Source organism: Rhineura floridana, chromosome 3 (genome assembly GCF_030035675.1).
Source record: "Rhineura floridana isolate rRhiFlo1 chromosome 3, rRhiFlo1.hap2, whole genome shotgun sequence".
Classification (NCBI taxonomy): domain Eukaryota; kingdom Metazoa; phylum Chordata; class Lepidosauria; order Squamata; family Rhineuridae; genus Rhineura; species Rhineura floridana.
Window position 1 is genome coordinate 202,811,264 of NC_084482.1, and position 19,591 is coordinate 202,830,854.

At 42.0% G+C, this 19,591-nt stretch overlaps 1 protein-coding gene across 1 annotated transcript; it reads right to left on the reverse strand.

The window, feature by feature from the left end:
• Positions 1-685: 685 nt before the first annotated feature.
• On the reverse strand, positions 686-12,237 carry LOC133382422 (zinc finger protein 721-like). Its single transcript, XM_061622129.1, has 2 exons — positions 12,130-12,237; positions 686-5,289 (listed from the first exon to the last, which is right to left on the reverse strand). Exon 2 carries the CDS (start codon positions 4,861-4,863, stop codon positions 2,536-2,538), a length of 2,328 nt encoding a protein of 775 aa, XP_061478113.1. The 5' UTR covers positions 4,864-5,289; positions 12,130-12,237; the 3' UTR covers positions 686-2,535.
• Positions 12,238-19,591: the final 7,354 nt, after the last annotated feature.

A 19,591-nucleotide genomic window follows, 5' to 3' on the forward strand; every position in this document is an offset into this window, starting at 1 on the left:
CAGAAGTATAGTTTCCAAATCGTGTGAAGTACTAGTTCCCCTCTGTTCAGCACTGGTAAGGCCTCATCTTGAATACTGCGTACAGTTCTGGTCTCCACACTTCAAGAAGGATGCAGACAAATGAACAGGTTCAGAGGAGGGCAACAAGGATGATCAGGGGAGTGGAAACAAAGCCCTATGAGAAGACACTGAAAGAACTGGGGATGTTTAGCCTGGAGAAGAGAAGACTGAGGGGAGATATGATAGCACTCTTCAAGTACATGAACGGTTGTCACATAGAGGAGGGCCAGGATCTCTTCTCGATCGTCCCAGAGTGCAGGACACGGAATAATGGGCTCAAGTTGCAGGAAGCCAGATTTCAACTAGACATCAGGAAAAACTTCCTAACTGTTAGAGCCATACGACAATGGAACTAATTACCTAGAGAGGTAGTGGGCTCTCCAACACTGGAGGCATTCAAGAGGCAGCTGGACACCCATCTTTTGGGAATGTTTTGATTTGGATTCCTGCATTGAGCAGGGGGTTGGACTTGATGGCCTTATAGGCCCCTTCCAACTCTACTGTTCTATGATTCTATGATTCCTGACCAATACCCTCATATTACTGAATTAAATGGTACACTGTAATTTTGTTCTGTATGGTATTTTATTTTGAAACACTGAAGCTCAAAATCAATTACTGTAAGGTGACATTGATTTTATGTTGGGAAAGGTTTGTAAGAAACATAAAAAGCTGAAACATGTTGCTTGCATAAGTATTCAACCCCTGTGCTGTGGAAGCTCCCAGTTTACACAGATGAAAGAAATTGCCCTACTGAGGACACAATACCACTGGCCTCCACCTGTGAACCATTAAAGTTGCTGTCACATTGGCAGGATAAAAACCTGACTCCTTCCTTTCCATTATTCTTATCCTCCCCTCCTAATCCTCCCCAATAATCATTGCCCAGTGAATGGGCAGTCCCCCTGCACTGCTGAAAAGGCCCTTGGAAGAATGAGTGGTCTTTCGAAGAAAGGTACCATAGACTGTGCATCTTAGGAGCCTAGACTTCCCTATCAAAATAATCACAGCTATGCTCCGAAAAGCAAATCTAGTGCCTGCTGACTGTCTCCACTGGAAAGAATATTCCCCAGGTGGATTAGTGTAGAATATCTGGCTTTGTGAAAAATCAGAAGACCAGAGTCTTAAACCTGGTTTCTCAAAGCAGCTTTAGACACTGAGTAAACATCTGTATGGTTCACTGATGCTAGTAAGATCTCCAAGTACTGAAACGGTTTCTCTTCTGTGAGTGGTCTGTTAACAACAAATCAGGTCTGGAAGTTGACTGAAGCTTTTTCTACACTCCATATATTGTTTTACAGGGCTGTTGTAAGGATCAGGGCTAGATAATGCATGTGAAGTTTGAAAACCTTAAAAACATGGTATAAATATGAAGTATTATTAAGAAGGAGAGGAGCATCCCAGTCTTGAATGCACTGCATGGAAGCCCTGTTGATTCAGAGGGAGTGTACTCCCAGATAATAATGCTTGTCCTCTGGTTAACAAGATCTTGCAAGTCTGAAGGCTTCCTAGCCCTTGCCTAGTGGGAGCCCACAAACACGACATGAGGGCAATAGCTCCCTCATGATGTTACTCCCCAGGGACTGATATTCTCAGGAATGGTGCCTCTGATCCCAGATGTAGTTTATATAGTTTATAGGAGTAAGAACATACTTTGGACACATCATGAGAAGACCTGATTCACTAGAAAAGACAATAATGCTGGAAAAAACAGAAGGGAGTAGAAAAAGAGGAAGGCCAAACAAGAGATGGATTGATTCCATAAAGGAAGCCACAGACCTGAACTTACAAGATCTGAACAGGGTGGTTCATGACAGATGCTCTTGGAGGTCACTGATTCATAGGGTCGCCATAAGTTGTAATCGACATGAAGGCACATAACAACAAAGAACATTACTCCTATATTGATATATATACTCCATATATTGATATAGTTCCACCAAAATATTAAGAAGCTGTATCAGTTCCTCATACATTTATGATTTTGTCCATGTGAGTTGTTTCATGTGAATTACAGCTTGAATACTGAGTAAAGCTCTTAGTAGACACGAAGCATTCATATGATTTATCTTGTGTGGATTCTTTGATGTAAAGCAGAGGCTCCACTCTCTCTGAAGCTCTGTATGCATTTATATGGTTTCTCCTGTGTGGGTTGTTTGATGTTTATTAAGGGCTGCACTCCAGGTGAAGCTCTTTCCACATTCCATGCATTTATATGACTTCTCACCTGTGTGGGTTCTTTGATGTAATGTCTCCAGTCTGACCTAAACTCTTTCCACGCTCTCTGCATTTATATTGTTTCTCCCCTTTGTAGGAATTTTGATGTTTATTAAGATTTTCACTCTGACTGAAGCTCTGATTTTCGCTCCTCTTTCCACACACCAGGCATTCAAATATTTTCTCCTTTAGGAGGGTTCTTAAATGTCTATTAAGATGTCCACTCCGACTGAAGCTATTTCCACGCTCTATGCATATTTATAACTTCTCACCTGTGTGGGTTCTTAGATGTATATGAAGATGTCCACTCTGACTGAAGCTCTTTCCACATTCCATACATTGATAGGGCTTCTCACCCATGTGGCTTCTTAGATGAGTATTTAGATGGCCAATCTGATTGAACTTTTTTCCAAATTCCATACACTTATATGGCTTCTCACCTGTGTGGGTTCTTTGATGTTTAGTTAGTTTTCCACTCTCTCTGAAGCTCTTTCCACATTCCATGCATTGATAGGGCTTCTCACCTGTGTGGATTCTTTGATGTTTAGTTAGACTTCCCCTATCACTGAAGCTCTTTCCACACTCTATGCATTTATATGGTTTCTCACCTGTGTGGGTTCTTAGATGTGTATTAAGACTTCCACTGGTACTGAAGCTCTTTCCACACACTATGCATTTATATGGTTTCTCCCCTGTATGGGTTCTTTGATGTTTAGTTAGACTTCCACTATCACTGAAGCTCTTTCCACATTCCATACATTTATATGGCTTCTCACCTGTGTGGCTTCTTAGATGCATATTAAGATGTACAATCTGACTGAAGCTCTTTCCACACACCATGCATTTATATGGTTTCTCACCCGTGTGGGTTCTTAGATGTATATGAAGATGTCCACTCTGACTGAAGCTCTTTCCACATTCTATACATTCATAGGGCTTCTCACCCATGTGGCTTCTTAGATGAGTATTAAGATGGCTACTCTGACTGAACTTTTGTCCACATTCTATACATTTATATGGCTTCTCACCTGTGTGGGTTCTTTGATGTTTAGTTAGTTTTCCACTCTCACTGAAGCTCTTTCCACATTCCATGCATTGAAAGGGCTTCTCACCTGTGTGGATTCTTAGATGTGTATTAATATGTCCACTCCGACTGAAGCTCTTTCCACACACCATGCATTTATATGGCTTCTCACCTGTGTGGGTTCTTTGATGTTTAGTTAGACTTCCACTATCACTGAAGCTCTTTCCACATTCCATACATTTATATGGTTTCTCACCTGTGTGGGTTCTTAGATGTGTATTAAGACTTCCACTGATACTGAAGCTCTTTCCACACACCATGCATTTATGTGGCTTCTCACCTGTGTGCGTTCTTTGATGTTTAGTTAGACTTTCACTCTGACTGAAGCTCTTTCCACATTCCATACATTTATATGGTTTCTCACCCGTGTGGGTTCTTAGATGTGTATTAAGACTTCCAATGATACTGAAGCTCTTTCCACACACCATGCATTTATATGGTTTCTCACCCATGTGGGTTCTTAGATGTATATGAAGATGTCCACTCTGACTGAAGCTCTTTCCACATTCCATACATTGATAGGGCTTCTCACCCATGTGGCTTCTTAGATGAGTATTAAGATGGCTACTCTGACTGAACTTTTGTCCATATTCTATACATTTATATGGCTTCTCACCTGTGTGGGTTCTTTGATGTTTAGTTAGTTTTCCACTCTCACTGAAGCTCTTTCCACATTCCATGCATTGAAAGGGCTTCTCACCTGTGTGGATTCTTTGATGCTTAGTTAGACTTCCCCTATCACTGAAGCTCTTTCCACACTCTATGCATTTATATGGTTTCTCACCTGTGTGGGTTCTTAGGTGTGTATTAAGATTTCCACTCTGACTGAAGCTCATTCCACATTCCATACATTGATAAGGCTTCTCACCCATGTGGGTTCTTAGATGCATATTAAGATATCCAGTCTGACTGAAGCTCTTTCCACACTCTATGCATTTATATGGTTTCTCACCCGTGTGGGTTCTTAAATGTGTATTAAGACTTCCACTGATACTGAAGCTCTTTCCACACACCATGCATTTATATGGCTTCTCACCTGTGTGGGTTCTTTGATGTTTAGTTACACTTCCATTATCACTGAAACTCTTTCCACATTCCATACATTTATATGGTTTCTCACCCGTGTGGGTTCTTAGATGTATATTAAGATGTCCACTCTGACTGAAGCTCTTTCCACACACTATGCATTTATATGGTTTCTCCCCTGTATGGGTTCTTTGGTGTGTATTAAGATGTGCCCTCTGACTGAGGCTCTTTCCACACACTAAGCATTCATGTGGTTTCTCCGAGTGCATTCTCAAATGTAAGGCAAGGGTACCACTACATCTAAAACTCTTTCCACAGTCTGTGCAGTTATATGCCTTTCCGCATTCTATACATATAGGGCTTCTCACCAATTTGAGTTCTTTGATGTATAGTGAGGCTTGTACTCCAGCTGAAGCTCTTTCCACACTCCATGCATTTCTAAGGCTTCTCCCATGTTTTTTTGACATACCAAGCATTTATATGGTTTCTTCCCTGTGTGGGTTTTTTCATGCAAAAGTGCCATGCCGACTGGAACCCTTTCTACACACAAAGCACTCATATGATTTCTCCTGTATTTCTCTTTGACGAAGCTCTTGCCACGTTCTATGTGGATTCTTTGACGTAATTTAAATTTAAATTTTCCATTGGTCTTTAGACATCCCATGCATTTATGAGGATTCTCCCGTTTGGGTTCTGCAATGTCTATTTAGTACCAGTTGGTCATTGAATATTTTCACATACACTGGAAACTTTTCTGTCTTTTTCCTTCACAATCATCTCCATTAGGGAGTTCATGGATGCCGGCATCCCGAGAAATTAAATTCAAAATGCCTCTTTTCCCACTTCATTCTTAGTTCTTTCCGATGATTTCACAAATGGCTCCCTAGTGTCTTAGCTATTATCTGGGGAGAAAAAGAACATCCTATTATGAGTTCACATCAGAAAGAGGATCACATCAGAGAACAAACACAATTAGCTCTGTTCTCAGCATCTCCAAGGTTTTTCCATTTACTTTCTGTATACCCTGCTGAAACACGACACCTTTCAAATATGCTCCCATCTCTGACAACATGAATTCCTTTCTGCTCCATTTCCCCCTTGATTTCAGTAGCCTCAGCACTATGTGGATTTTCCCCTGCTTTGATATAAAGGGGGTAATTTCCACAAGATTATATACAGAAAAAGGGTAAAACACAGCTTGTGAGAGAAGACAAAGATAAACCAGGATAAAACTCTTTCTTCTGTAGTTGTATTTCAATCTGGCTGCAGTCAAAAAAGTAGATGGTCAGATGCGAAGGCTGTGATGCACACTGGTGTTCTGTACTGTAAGGGGAATTCCTCACCAGTAAATACCCAGGAGACTACGTATACCTCTGGACGGGATTGCACTCCCTCTGAAGGAACAGATGTGCAGTTTGTGGATACTCCTAGATTCATCTGTCACTAGAGACTCACGTGAACTCTGTGGCAAGGAGCCCCTGTTATCAGCTTAGGTTGTTATGCCAACTACACTTTTTTCCACTGTGATTGATAGGTTGGTAACCTCACAACTGGACTACTGCAAGGCACTGCACGTGGGGCTTCCCTTGGGATTGGTCTGGAACCTGCAGCTAGTGCAGAATGGTGTGGCCAGGCTGCTGAGTTGGGAGCACCTGCATGTGCATACATTACTCCTGTACTGAGGGAACCACACTGGATGATCAGCTGCTGAGCCATGTTCTAAGTCTTGTTGTTAGAACAGAAAACCCTGAACAATTCAGGAGCACTTGGGAGCAAGTTACCTAAAAGACCGTCTGTCTCTGTATCGACCTGTAAGATCACTTCGATCATCTGTGGAAATTCTACTCATGGCACTGCACCCTACAGAATATCAGCCGCTTTCTGCTGTGGCTCCTCTACTGCGGAATGCCCTTCCCTCTGCCATACATGAAGTCGCTTCAGATGTCTTGCGAAGACTTCTCTTTTGCCCAGGCTTTTCCTGACCCATAAGACTGAATCCTGTTTTACATGCTTAAATCCTGATTCTCTGTTTTATTTGCTTTTATAGTTTTTTATGTTGTTGTTTTATTGGTTTTAGATTGTATTTGTTCTTGTTTCCATGATATATTCTTGGTTTTTTAGACTGTACACTGTACAAATATTAGAAATTTTTGAAATATGAAGCGATTTATAAATGTGTTTAAAGAAATAAATAAAATCTACAGGCAAGGCAATGGTGCTTGAGGCTTCTGCATTCATCTGATCACTGGATTTGACCTGGGAGGGATTTTGAGGGAACAACTGAGGTTTTCTGACCTTTGCACCAACCTGAGGGAAGTTTTGTATGGATGATTCTATAGGGGCTAGGAATCCTAACCTCTCTCAGCCCATCTCTGATATGTCATATTTATATCCTGTAGTAGGCCCATTTAAATAATGTATGTTTTATATAAGGTTATAGAGTTATAAGTTTGCCCCCCTTCAGAGTTGGAGAAAATGCATTTTAAAAATACAAGCGTTCCTGTACCCATTCTCCCCCTCCAGGAAGTCTGGGCAGTGACCTGACCACCTCACCTATGAATTGATACACATCTCTGGGAATATCTATGAGGAAGTTTATAAAATGGAATGGCTATGAGAACAATCAAAGGTAAAACTGTCCCATGAGAATGTTTATGACAAATTTGAGGGAATGAATTTGTGAGAAAAGATTGTGGGAACAGTAAGATGATGTTGCAGATCAGATGATCTAGAGATGGGAGACTATAAAGAGAGATCACAAATGCAGTTGTTTACCAGTCTAATGCACAAGTCATGCTGCTGTCAGTTTGCCTAATTGCTGAGTTTTCTTCCGAGCCCCTTTGGGTGAGCTTTAAACTGTCATTCTTTTATATATGTTTTGACCAGACTAAGTATGCTCATACATACTCATACAGAAATGTGTAGTCAATAAAAAGCCTAAGCTCCTTCCACTGTTCAACTCTGTTTTTTTATTCTGATTTCTCTCTAGTCCTGAGAGATTTCTGGTGGGAGTTTCCTGTTAAAGTCTGCCCATATTAGATTTACTGCTGAGGCGCAGCACAAGTCCAGGCAATTGCGATTGCCTCATACAAGGACTCTGTACAGCCTTAGGCTTAAGGGACACGTGAAGAACTCTTGAATCTGTGCATAGGTGCAAAAGAGGTATTTCAAACTATTTCAGTCTCCTCCTTCAGCAGAGCCCAGAACTCAAGCTGTAATGGGAGTGTAACAGTGAACTACAGTATGACTCTCACCATCCCTGACCATTAGTCAGGCGGGCTTGGGCTGCTCGGAACTACAGATTCCCCACCCCTGATGTAAAAAGAGATGAGATCCAGGGCCGGCCCCAGGCATGCTGGGGCCCTTCGGCACCAGCCTGCCCCGGGACCCGGCATTCCCCTTCTGCAATTCGCGGCAGGATTGGTACTGTGGATCGCAGGGCGGGAGATCCCAAGCTGCCCACCATTCCCCCACTCTACTTACCTTTCTCTGTGCTGTTTTTTTGGCTGTGCGCAGTGCACGCGCAGGTTTGCCATCAATGAAGATGGCGGCTGAGGTTTCCCTAAGGGGCTAAAGCCTCTGTCGCCATCTTAGTTGGTGGCACGCATGTGTGCTACACGTGCACATGGCTGCCATCAACCAAGATGGCGGCAGAGGCTTCAACGCCTTAGGGAAACTGCGGCTGCCATCTTGATTGATGGCAATGCAAAAAACAGCAGAGAGAAAGGTAGGTGAAGCGGGGGAATGGTAGGCGGCTCTGAAGCTCCTGCCCTGCTATCCGCGGCAGCGATCCTGCCGTGGATTGTGGAAGGGGAGTGCAGGGGCCCCATGTGCCCTTGGCCAGTACCCCACCTGGCTGCCCTTTAGAACCAGCCCTGATACATCATTCCAGGGTCAGGGGAGGGGAGAGAAGACGTGATAGGAAGACTGTTATTCTTTTTACTTGCTTGAGTTTCATGGCTCTTATCATTATAAGCTGCCTCATGTTTCTCAGGAGTGATAAATGGGCAAATGGCTCTTTGCCATGCGTGTCTATTTGGCTCTGTTTTAGATGTATCTGCTGATTTTTGCATGTTTAAGTGGTTTCTTTTTCTTTTTTATTGTACATCACCTTCAGATGATTGCGTAGAAGGAAATTAATAAATTATTAATATTTCATTTTCCTACGTTGTTATCCTTCATGTCCCATTTGCTTCAAAGGGTCTGATTAGAAACGGCCTAACATTTACACCAGGTGTGGGGAACCTATGGCCCTCCCGATGTTGCTGAACTACAACTCCCATCAGCTCCAGCAAACATGGGTGATGCCAGGGATGATGGGAGCTGTAATTCTGCAAACATCAGGAGGGCCAGATTTAGACCCTCAATGTATTTCCAACCTCCTTCCAGTCGATGCTTGGGAAAGTCTCTCCTGTGCCCACAATTCAGTCTAGGTTATCTTGGTCCCCCACCACCCTGCTCACTTCCATAAATTTTATCCTCCACTTTGTGACCCAGGTCCAGCTGTGCAGGTAGGTCTCTTTTACCAACCTCCAGGGGATGTGAAAAGGCTCTGTCATGAACCCTCCACATGAAATATGGAGATAGCTAATAGTCTGGGGCAATTCAGTGGGCAACTAAAACAATTTTAAATAGAACTGGATACAAAGCACCTTATAATCTGTATCATCTAATACACATTATGTACAATCTAATTTACAATATCTACAATCTATAATACACATCAAAGTGAAAAATTAGGGTGAGTAGAAGATAGATCAGGATCTACTAATATATCTGTGGGTAATTTGTTGTATTTTAGCAAAGATTTCTTAATTGTTTCTCAATTGTTAAATTGCAGAAACAGCAAAATGACTTTCCCCACCTAAATGAAGCTGCTGAAACAAAGAAAGCTAATGAAGAGTGGAGTGTTATGAGAAAGGACTGTGAATTCAGTTCAGTTCTGGTAGTGAAAACAGATGTCTTGGCTCTGCATGTGGTCCACCAGCAGGACCTGAGTGCAAAGAGCACTCTCCCTCCTGCGGTTTCCAGGAACTGGTATTCAAAGGCATGCTGCCTTTGCCTATGAAGGCAGAGCATGACCACCATGCCTAGTAGCCGCTGACAGCCATTTCCTCCATGAATTTGTCTAATTGGCTTTTAAAGCCATCCAAGTTGGTGGCCATCACTGCCTCTTAAGGGAATTGTCAATAATTTGTTTTCTAAAATAGCTCAGAGGCAAGGAATTGTGGGGGAAACATCTCGCTTGAAATGGGGCCTCTGTGAAGGCCGTGAGTTTGCCGTTTTCACATCTGAAGTCAGTTAATTAGGCTGCAAGTAAGAACACCTGCTTATCAGTGGAGATTGGTACTTCAAGATCAAGTGGCCTGGGAGGGTGGGGAGTGCGTGACCATTAGGTGCAAAAACTCCAGAAATGTTTCATCATCAGAAAGCCCCCCGATTGGCTAATTAATTCCTGGCTGTTGCTGGGCATTTTCCCATAAGTATAGGATCCAAACCTTAGCCTTTGTTCCCCACTGTTGCCTTATGGTTGTTGATGCTACCTAGGTGGGGTTCCATCTTACCATCTGCTACACATCTCTAGGGAGATGTGGAACCATGAAGCTATGTTACTGTTTACCTCTTTGTAAGTATAGATTAGGCTAGATAGCGTTGTTATTTTTTGTCTGTAACTCTCGGTGTTTTACCTGGTCCCCAGGGGTGTGGGAGTTAAGGACTATTTTGCTACTATATTTGTGCACACATATTTTATTTAATACAGCTACTTCTCATTTACCTGTGTGTGTTCATTGTAGGGGTAGTGTGGCTCTGCATCCAGCACCTTGGCCAATTGACCATGGACTACTGTATATTTGGGCATTTTGCCTGAAGGCTCCAAGACAAGGAGTGTGGTTTGGCTTTTCTCTGTTGGAATTCTTGGCAGGTCTATTTCTGGCACTTTGGGTTTCCCCTTGGCCCAGAGTGTGTGACCAGATTAAGGGGTGGTGGCAGTCTACCTACCTTACAGGGTTGTTCTTGGCTTACTCAGCCCTAATAAGGGGAGGCACAGGGTTGTGCCTTGCCAGGATCAATTGCCCTGGGTTTGGGAAACTGAGTCCTGGAACTGAACTGGCAGCAGCAGTTCATGACAGGAGCAAATTCCATTGTTTAACTAAGTGCTGTGTGAAGAACTGCCTGTCCTGAATCTTCCAACATTCAGCTTCATTGGATGACCACAGACTGAAGCGTTACGAGAGGGAGAAAAGCTTTTCTCTATTCACTTTCTCCATGCCATGCATAATTTTATAAACGTCTATCAGGTTGCCTCTGACTCGCCTTTTTTTTCTGAACTAAAAAGTCCTACATGCTGCAACGTTTCCTCATAGGGGAGTCACTCCATCCACTTGGTCATTTTGATTGCCTTTTTCTTAACCCTTTCCAGCTCTAATATCCTTTTGGAGGACACAAAATTCCGAATTCAGCAGCACCATAGATTATATAACAACATTATATGATATCAGTAGTTTTGTCTTCAATACCTTTCATAATGATTCCTAGCATTGAATTTGCCTTTTTCACAACTAATTGGGGCTGACGTCTTCATTGAGCTATCTATGACGACCCCAGGGTCTCATTCCTCCTCAGCCACAGCCAGTTCAGACCCCATGAGTGTAAATGTGAACTGAAGATTTTTTGCTCCAATATGCATACTTTACATTTCCATTCACTCAGTTTGCTGAGCTCCTTTTCAAGCTCTTTGCAATCCTCTCCTATGAGGAAAGGTTGCAGCATTCGGGGCTTTTTAGTTGAGAGAAAAGGCGAGTAAGAGGTGACATGACAGAAGTGTCTAAAATTATGCATGGAATGGAGAAAGTTGATAGAGAAATGTTTTTCTCCCTCTCTCATAACACAAGAACTCATGGACATTCAGTGAAGATGAATGTTGGATTATTTAGGCCAAACAAAACAAAGTACCTCATCACACAGCACCTAACTATAGAATTCAACCCCAGTGATGGCCACCAACTTGGATGGCTTTAAAAGAGGATCAGAAATGTTCAAGGAGGAGAAGGCTATCAGTGGCTATGCACTACCTTCACAGTCAAAGGCAGTATTTTTCCAAATATCAGTTGCTGGAAACCGCAGGAGGGGAGAGTGCTCTTGCATTCACCTCCTGCTTGCTGGCCTCTCACGGACATCTGGTTGGATGCTGGACTAGATGGGCCACTAGCCTGATCCAGCAGGCTTTTTTTATGCTCTTATGTCAGAAGGAACTTCAGAAAGGTCCACAAAAGCTGCACAGCTATTCCTGCCCCCCCTTCCACGTCTAATCGACACAATGCAGGTTTTTGGTCTAGTGAATACATTTGGATTATTCGAGGGCTTATTAATCATCCTCTTTAAAGCCCTCCGGGAGATCAACCCGGTCCCCTGGAGTTTTGGAGAGGGAGGATTGGAGGAGGAAGAAATGAAAAAGGCCACTCCTCCTTTCAAACATGCAGGAGCTCTTGTCCCCCCTCTCCCAAACAAAGCTGATTCGGCGACCCCAAGGCGCCCTCTCGCCCCCCCCAAATGTCACAAAGACTGAACTGATCTCCAAGGGGCGCTTCAAAGAGCATCCTGCAGCAGAAACCATGCAGCTGGACTGGGGAGACCAGCCCCTGCCTGCGATGCTGAGAGCGGAGTCGGCTGAAGAGTCTTCTCTTTCCCCCCCTAAAAAGCAAATCCTCCCCCTAATCACCCAAAGGGTCCCCCCACATCACCTCCAATGGGGCCCTTTTATGTTTCTCCTCCTTTTATGTTTTTCTTCGGGTCTCTGTGTGCATAACCCTCTCGCCTCCTCCCCAAGGAATCGCAGGGGGTTTATTCCCCTTCCGGGGGAACAGAAAAGGAAGCCCATCGCTATTATCTTCCCCCTTCTCAGTTGTCCGGCCCCTCTAGGAACCAAAGCGTGGATCTTTTAACCCTTGGAAGACTAAGTGCAAGAAGTGGACATTTTCTTCTCTCTCTGTTGTTCTTATGTGCCTTCAAGTCGATTTCAACTTATGGCGGCCCTAGCAATCAGCGAAATCCAACATGATTTCTTGTAAACCACCCTGTTCAGGTCTGTGGCTGCCTTTATGGAATCAATCCATCTCTTGTTTGGCCTTCCTCTTTTTCTACTCCCTTCTGTTTTTCCCAGCATTATTGTCTTTTCTAGTGAATCATGTCTTCTCATGATGTGCCCAAAGTATGATAACCTCAGTTTCATCATTTTAGCTTCTAGTGATAGTTCTGGTTTAATTTGTTCTACCACCCAATTATTGGTCTTTTTCATGGCCCAAGCTCTCCTCCAACAACACATTTCAAATGAGTTGATTTTTCTTTTGTCCACTTTTTTCACTGTCCAACTTTCACGTCCATAGAAATCGGGAATACCATGGTCTGAATGATCCTGACTTTGGTGTTCAGTGATACATCTTTGCATTTGAGGACCTTTTCTAGTTCTCTCATAGCTGCCCTCCCAGTCCTAGCCGCCTTCTGATTTCTTGACTATTGTCTCCATTTTTGGTTAATGATTGTGTCAAGGTTTTGATAATCCTTGACAAGTTCAATGTCATTGTCAACTTTAAAGTTTGATCTTCTGTTGTCATCACTTTAGTTGTCTGATATTCAGCTGTACCTCTTTTTGCTTTCCTCTTTAACTTTCAACAGCATTCCTTTCAAATCATTACTGGTTTTGTCTGCATATCTTAAATTACTGATATTTCTCCCTCCAATTTTCACACCCCCTTCATCTTGGTCCAATCCCCCTTTCCGTATGATATGTTCTGCATATAAATTAAACAAATAGGGTGATAAAATACACCCCTGTCTCACACCCTTTCCAATTGGGAACCAATCGGTTTCTCCATATTATGTCCATATTCTTCGTATTTCTCCATATTCTCTCTACCTACCCACAATCCTTGCTCCATCGTTGGACCCTCTCATCGACCACGTGCTCCTTCCCATCGCCTCCAAACTTAAACCTGGGAGAGGGAGGGATAGAGGTTTTCTATGGGATGTGGGGAGGAAGGACAGGGGACTGGTGTACGTTTTTGTTGCTGTGTTATACTTGAAAATTTACTAATAAAGTGGTGTTGTTTTAATCCTGCTCCTCTTGGAAGCAGAGCTCAGTTCATTTATCCTGGGGAAGAATGAGCACCAGATGCTGTCTCTCCCCATCTACAAACTGTCCAACGGGTCTTTTTAATATTTTTTTTTAAACACTTCTATTTAATAAAGAACAAACATAAATAAAAGGACTATGTGTGGTGCAACACATGTATGCATCCTTCTATATAATCAGAAAGAGAAAGAAAAATGTCAGTGATCTTCCTATGCCAGCGTAACGCTGTATGTCTCTACCACAGTTCTTCAACCTTGGATCCCCAGAGATTCTTGTACTAAAACTTCCATTATCATTGGCCGTTGGCTAAGCTGGCTGGGGTTGATGGGAGTCGTATTCTGACATCTGGGATCGTGTAGTGGCAAGTTCAGAAGTCTTTGTGTTAGTCACAGCTACCCCTCCCCCCTTTAGGCTGCTGAGTTGAGAATGAGATCCTTGTTATTGCCTTCTCCCACAACAACAGACATCTCTAAGAGCCAATAAGCATGAAAGGTGAGAGTGTAGCTACTGAGAAGGGACTTCTCAGTGGATGACTCACCTCCTTTCACTCTCGTTGGCGCCAATCAGCAGGAAAGGACAAGAAAGGATGTTAGGCTAACAGATTCCATTCATGCTGATTGGCTCACAGGATGCTTCGGACCCTGCTCCCAAAAAAGCAAAGGGTCTAAGGCCCCCAAGACCCTGGACGACTACACCCATGTCCCAAGGTTGAAGTACACTGCTGTACCATCTGCATCCCCTTCCAGATTATATCTCTGCACAAAAAGAAGCCTTGAAATTGTTTCAACTAGTTGTGAAAGCTACCAAGTGATCTGGACACCCCACACACCCTAATCCATTCCCTTGTGTAAGTCATGTACCAAGGTGACCAAGGCTATTTCTATCCTATAACCAGGCCAGAAACCAGACTGAGATCTAACTGAATGGCTTCCTTCAACACTGCCAGCGAGACATGGAGGTGCCAGGCGCATGCTGCAACTCTATTACATCGAAAATATAAATGTCAGTAAATGTGGGATTAGCTCTTGCCAACTAACCTTCCCAAACTTATAAGTGCAATATCACTAATAGAAGAAAATCATGGTTTTAACGAGAAAATCTTACAGAACTTTGGGTATTACTCCCAGTGCAGAGCCTGAAAATCTCTCCAAAAATGTTAAAAATCCCAAGATTAAACAGCCTAAAATAACACAATTTTATAACATACAAGAGAAAGGAAAGCAACGAACTGAAGACAAAAATAATTTGTTTCCAGAAAAGAATATAAATGATTGGACTATTAGTAATCCATCTATTTGGTTTGCCAAAGGGAGTAAGCCTTTCTCACCAAACTTAGCACAGGAGCTTATCTCTGCAGTAGAATCAAACACCTCTTCAATTTTGGCCGAGACTATTCAGAGAGCCAATCTGACAGATGAAAACATCTATAGCTCTATGCCTCCCTTGGAATCCTCCCACAATGATGAAACAGCAGAGATGGCATATGGAAAAGAAATCGAGGATCTGCTGCTCCAGAAATCCCTGACGGAAGTATCCATAGCAAAGGGGTGTACATCAAACTTCAAACCACCCTTAGTCTTTCCACATCAAGGAATCTCATTTGGTTCTACTTTTCTCTCAATCATGCCCAACTTGAAGGAGTTGGATACCACAGCGTAACCCACCCAGAAAACAATATTACCAACTGAGACATGGAGTTCGGCGGTAACACAATCATTATCACAGATCTCCAGCTTTGTTGCAGAATCTATTTCACTACTTACTATCCTGATAGACTGTATAATGAAAATGGACCAACACAATAGTAAAGTTAATGGTCAATCAACTAAATCAACTCAAACCTGCCAAACAATGTCTTCTGACAGCAGATTGCGAGATAAAAAGAAGAAACGTGCTTGTCAACGCCCTTTGGATCAAACTAAGAAAACAAAAAATATTAAAAACTGCAAAACCAGACATAAATCTTACATGAACTATGGTAAGCTTTTTAGATTAATTGATCCACCATCCCAAGGGGTCAAGAAGAAAAGAAAAAAGAGGAAGCATAAGAAACCTAATAACCATAAAGGAGAAAACCAACCATTATTAGATAACAATCGACAAAGTCCTAAAGAAATCTCTCATCCTGCAGAAATTGCAGAAATAGTGGTTGACAAAAAAAACCAAGGATTGACGGTTCATTCGCAAGGGACTCCTCACAAAATATCTATGCAATTGGAATCTTCCAACTTACTAAATTATCCAATCTATCAAAAAATGAACTTAGTTCTAAACAAAAATACTTTGTTTGGTTTTTATAAACTATCCAAAACCTAAAGGTATGTTAAGTCAATACGAACGAAGTTACCATTTTTGCAAATTAGTCGAAGAAATAGTTCCTGGGTTAGTAAAACCTAATGAAGTCACCTCTATTGATTATTTATTCTATAACTATAAAAACATAAGAGCTATAATAACGTTTTGAGATATCAGCATAGTAAAATCTTTATATGAGAAAAAGTCATACTTTCAAGAACACAAAATATGGATTACAAGATTTTTTGAAAACCAAGCTCCCTCGAAATGTATGGAGCATGATAACACCCCAGTTAAAACTGACAATCAACATCAAGGATTACCTGCTGTAAATCCGACATTAATTAATAATTCTATAAAATACTCTGACTTTTTACCAGAAGAGTTACTCCTTATAGACTCATATAGTGAACTGGAATCAAAGGCTCAAACTGAAATCCTCACCAGACTTAAAAAGCTAATATCGATTCTGGAAGAAAAAAAGAAATGCAACTTACAACCTTTTTTATCCAATGTGCCTGATGATCACAATTCCCAAATCAGATTAAACACCTTTGAGGAAAACAGTGACTCGTTGCATATTCCGAATACAGGGGCTAAGCAGTCCCTGTCTTCAAAGGCCCATCTTCTCTTGACAATTACATCTCCTTCTAGGAGCACTGCTAACGACATCAATGTCCTATCACAACAACATAAATTGCCAACAGAAGCAAGACGATCTAAGGGGACAATTCTGAACAAAAACAGATCCCTTTCATCTGCCAACTGACTGATGAGCAATCCTCCTATAGATAAATTGAAAATAGTCTCCTGGAACATCGCAGGTTGGAGAAATAAGATAAATGATCCGTTTATAAAGGATTTCTTGGTCCAACATGACATTATCCTACTCCAAGAAACTTGGTCTCTGGAAGAAGTCAATTTAGAAGGGTATTCAACTTTCCATATGGCAGCCACTATGAGTAACAAAGGGGGTCATCCAAAAGGGGGGACTTGTATATTTGTCTCCACTTCGCTCCAAGCTCGATTTATTAAGTCGAGTGAGCTCCATGAATTGGCTTCTGCAATTATTTTAAAACTGTCAGGTTTTTCTTTAATTCTGGTAAATGTTTATCTTCCTCCTTGCAGAGGTAAAAAAAATAGTTAGCAAACAAATTGCTCTACTTGAATCTTTCCTAATAAATTTAACATCTTCATACCCTGAAATGTTATTGATATTAGCAGGTGATTTTAATGCCAGGATAGGCCAATCTGATCCAGCCCTTTATGCCAAATATCACCAACCGTCTCCAATAATAGCAAATATTCAAAATATCCCAACGAGACACTCAAAAGACAAAGGAATAAATTATACAGGCCTTTGTCTCATGAACCTAACAATTAAATTAAATCTCATCTTGCTTAATGGTCGCACAAATGGGGATCAGGAGGGGGAACTTACATATTTCTCGGTTAGAGGCTCATCGTCGATAGATTTTATGTTTATATCGGAAGAGTTATTCCAACTGGTTGGTAACTGCAAAATTATAAATCGCCCAGAAAGCGACCATTCTCCCTTAACTATGGAACTTAACTGTGTAGATGAACATATTCATCTAAACCAACGAACGTTTGCGGATGATGAAATTGTCATCCGCCAGGCCAAGATTACATGGGTGCCCAAACTAGAAAAAGCTATTACGCTCACTTTGAATACCTCTGAAATACAGCATGTTAAAGCCCAACTTCTATCTCCCAATTATCCATCAGATCCTTTTCAAGATCTTCATAAATTGATGGACACTCTTTATATGACCATCGAAAAAAATATAAAAAGGAAACCAAGTGCCACTTTATACAAATCTAAGTCCTGGTTCGACATGGAATGTCGAGCATCAAGAAGAGAATTAACAGCCATTTATCAAACGTACAAATCAGATAGATCTTTGGTTCATCTTCAACTATATTGTGAAGCTAAAAAAAACTACAAAAGATTAATAAGGAAGAAGAAAGGGTTAGAAACTTTACAAATTTGGCAACGACTTTTAGATGCTGCCAAAATGAAAAATTCAACTATCTTTTGGCGTTTAATTGCTCATCATTGGCCAAAGCCATATGCCCATTCAAATTGTTTGATATCATCAACTGCCTGGGAGAATTATTTCTCAAAAATTTACCAGTCTAATACCGATATGGCAATTGGAAAGCAAATTACCATAAACGATGTTCCATCTTGGCCTCCAGTAACTAACGAGGAAATTGTAGATCTTATTACTCGCTTAAAACCAAACAAAGCACCTGGCCCCGATAATATACCATCTGAAGTTTTTAAAACTAACGCAAAATGGTGGGCTCCCATTTTGTCGACCCTTTTTACCTACATTGATTCTACAATGAGGATTCCCGAGGATTGGGGTGCAGCAATTATCATCCCAATCTATAAGAAAGGTCCACAATCTAATCCGGCAAATTACAGGCCAATAAGTCTACTAAACATCATAAGTAAGCTCTATGCAGCTCACCTACACAGTAAATTAACTATGTGGTTGGACCAAAAAGATATTCTAGTTCCTGAACAGGCAGGTTTTCGTCCACGTTGCTCAATAATTGGCCACGCCCTCATTCTACATCATTTAATTTCTAAGTATACAGGTGTTGGGGTTAAATTGAAATCCCCAGTGCTTGTAAAACTATAGTTCACTTGTCCTATCTAAACCAGCTTGGGCTTTATGGGAAATAGAACCAAAGTGGCCTTTATTTGACTTTTGATATAAAATGTCGGTTTATTTCCTGGTGACCTGACCCTTACCTACATTCCAGTGGCTCGCATAATAAAAGCCGGTTTAAGCTGGACACGTCCCTACTATGCATTTCTGTATCACATTTATGCTTATAACCTTGCTTATTGTTACTAATGTGCCTTGCATAGCAATGTCAAACGCTGTTCCAATGTCCCACAAACCTTGACTTGTAAAACTCCTTTGATATGTAAGCAAAGTAATATCATGTCTGTCTCCAGTTTAGGGGGCGCCCGGTTGCAGCTGGGCCTCCCCTCAATAGTTGCCTTTGTCTGCTCCTGCATAGTGCTTATCTCAAGGACATGCGAAATATGCAGACATAGAGTCTAAGAGATAGTCTTGATGTTTCCACTTTGTCCTTCCCCCTGTACCCCTTTACCTCCTTACATATGCCCCAAAGCTATGACAGTTAGCAATTGCTTCTTTTGTATTTTATGACGTGAACCCGATATTGTAAACTTCGGGGTAAGCCTATATAAACCCTTGAACACCAATAAACGAGGTTCCCATGCTGGCCTGCTTCGGCTTGTAAGTATTGGGTCCCCTTTGCAAAGGTTTTTGTCTCATGTTACTTGATCTCTGATAGTGGGTTCATTTGCACTCAACTCCGCACTCTTCCCGGGTGTAATAAGCGAGTTGGGGTTGACAGGGCGACTTGCGTGTTGGGTTTGGACCTAACAATTGGGGGCTCGTCCGGGATCCCTTGTGCGGACCCCCTTTTTGCCATTGCACCCCTTAATTTGATAACAGGCGCCACGAGAGAATTTTCTCGGTTATCAATAAAAGCGGGCGGCTTTGACATTTTGGGGATAAAGCACAGTTGAGGAAAACCCGCTATCAGACGTCATGGGAAATAAAGGGAGTGTGCCGGTAAAGGACAGCCCTTTGGGAATAATGTGTATGCTGTGGCAAGAGGAGGACTTGCCTGTGCGTAAGAGAGGCCTGAAAAAGAGAAAGATGATTGAGCTCTGTGCGGTAGCGAGACCGCGGGTAACTGCAGTA

What these genes read in the sequence shown, in the direction of transcription:
- LOC133382422 (XM_061622129.1), bottom strand. Translation starts at nt 4,863, where the DNA reads ATGCTTGGTATGTCAAAAAAACATGGGAGAAGCCTTAGAAATGCATGG.